Source organism: Sinocyclocheilus grahami, unplaced genomic scaffold (assembly GCF_001515645.1).
Source record: "Sinocyclocheilus grahami isolate Dianchi unplaced genomic scaffold, SAMN03320097.WGS_v1.1 scaffold2761.1, whole genome shotgun sequence".
In the NCBI taxonomy this organism is placed as follows: Eukaryota; Metazoa; Chordata; class Actinopteri; order Cypriniformes; family Cyprinidae; genus Sinocyclocheilus; species Sinocyclocheilus grahami.
In genome coordinates, this window is record NW_015507939.1 from 33,264 (window position 1) to 35,099 (window position 1,836).

Below are 1,836 nucleotides of genomic sequence, written 5' to 3' on the forward strand. Positions count from 1 at the left end.
GTGTGTGTGTGTGTGTGTGTGTGTGTGTGTGTGTGTGTGTGTGTGTGTGTGTGTGTGTGTGTGTGTGTGTGTGTGTCTGAGTGTGTTGATGAGCTGGTCTCTAGTGTCTGTCTGATGTGTTTCAGCTCGGTGAGAAGGTGTTCCACACGGACCGATGGGTGTCTCCGCTCACAGAGGAGCTGTTTAACCTGCGGCCGCGAGAGGAGATGCTGCGCAAGAAGTTCGGCTTCCTGCGGTACGTCTAGAGCTGGGTATCGTTTCAATTTCATCAGTTCCCTGTTTCGGCTCCAATGTGGTTAAAAAAATTAAGTCAAAGATTTAGATATCAAACATATGTGACCCTGGAGCACAAAACCAATCTTTTGAAATTGAGATGTATGCATCATCTGAAAGCTGAATAAATAAGCTTTCCATTGATGTATGGTTTGTGAGGATCGGTCAATATTTGAAAATCTGGAATCTGAGGGTGCAAAAAAATCTAAATATTGAGAAAATCATCTTTAAAGTTGTCCAAATGAAGTTCTTAGCAATGCATATTACTAATCAAACATTAAGTTTTGATATATTTACGGTAGGAGATGTACTAAATATCTTCATGGAACATGATCTTTACTTAATATCCTAATGATTTTTGGCATAAAAGAGAAATGTATAATTTTGACCCATACAATGTATTGTTGGCTATTGCTACAAATATCCCCCAGCGTTAATATATGTGTGTACACATATACTCGTTTCATTACTGGATGATTCAGTGTTTTTGAATGAATCTCTTGAATGGAATGATTCAATGACTCACTCGGAATTGACTCGTTTCATTACTGGATGATTCAGTGTGTTTGAATGAATCTCTTACAAATACATGTTTAACAGCACCTTTTCACCAGCTAAAAATAAAAGATGCACACACAGGAATTGATAGGTGGAATTGAAATTTTTATTTTACAACAAGTATCTGATTCTGGAATTGATTTTCGATTCTCAATCCTAGGTACGTGTGACTCCAGCTATCCCAGCATCCCCTTCTGCGGCGTTTCCAGCATTAGCCATGTGTTGCTCTGTTCACACTGTAAATGTTTCCATATTAAATATGATTTCTTTTCCTCTCAAACACTCTCGTGTCTTTCCTGGATTCTCTCTGCTTTTATTCTCAATGTGTTTATGACTGAAAATCAACAAAACAGAGGGCAGATGTTTAATGCGTCGCAGCAATGATCAGTTTAAGAAGAAAATGCGTGATGTGAACGTTACAGGACGATGAGTGGAATTTTATTCATTCTTACAGGAAATATGTTCAGATCTCATGCTGTTGGCAGTACTAAATACAAAAAGATATTTCTTACTTTTATGTCTATATTTCTGCAAGAAGCTTGTGAACCCAGCTTTATGGTGCACTCCACTGGATATGAATTCTCTTCCAGAAATCAGGATCTTCAGGAAGAATCCAGCGTCAGATGTGATCCGGTTCATTCTGAGCTCTTCAGTCACTCTTATTATAACTGAATGTTCATCAGATCAAGTGTGATCTGCAGGATCTTCTCACTTCTCTTCATGATGTTTCACACAGAATCACATCAGCTATCAGCAGCATCCACTAACTAACTCACACACACACACACACTCACTCACTCTCTCACACACTCACTCACTCACTCTCACACACACGCACACACACACACTCTCTCTCACACACACACACTCACTCTCTCACACACACTCACTCTCACACACACACACTCACACACACACACACACTCACACTCTCTCACTAGTCCCCTCTCACACTAGTCCCCTCTCACACTAGTCCTCTCACACACTAGTCCTCTCACACACTAG

General features: G+C 40.1%; 1 protein-coding gene across 2 annotated transcripts in view; it reads left to right on the top strand.

Annotated features, from left to right (window-relative positions):
• The window catches only part of LOC107575626 (NADH dehydrogenase [ubiquinone] 1 alpha subcomplex subunit 13-like), a 3,090-nt gene extending 1,979 nt beyond the window's left edge, over nt 1–1,111 (top strand). Inside the window, exons 5-6 of one of the 2 annotated variants that reach the window (XM_016261983.1) lie at nt 126–235; nt 992–1,111. In XM_016261983.1, coding sequence (XP_016117469.1) covers nt 126–235; nt 992–1,001 — 120 coding nt within the window. In that variant the 3' untranslated portion in view covers nt 1,002–1,111. Of the gene's footprint in view, nt 1–125; nt 236–991 lie in introns of those variants that run through there. The other variant, XM_016261984.1, reaches the window with a different exon arrangement.
• The last annotated feature ends 725 nt before the right edge of the window (nt 1,112–1,836 follow it).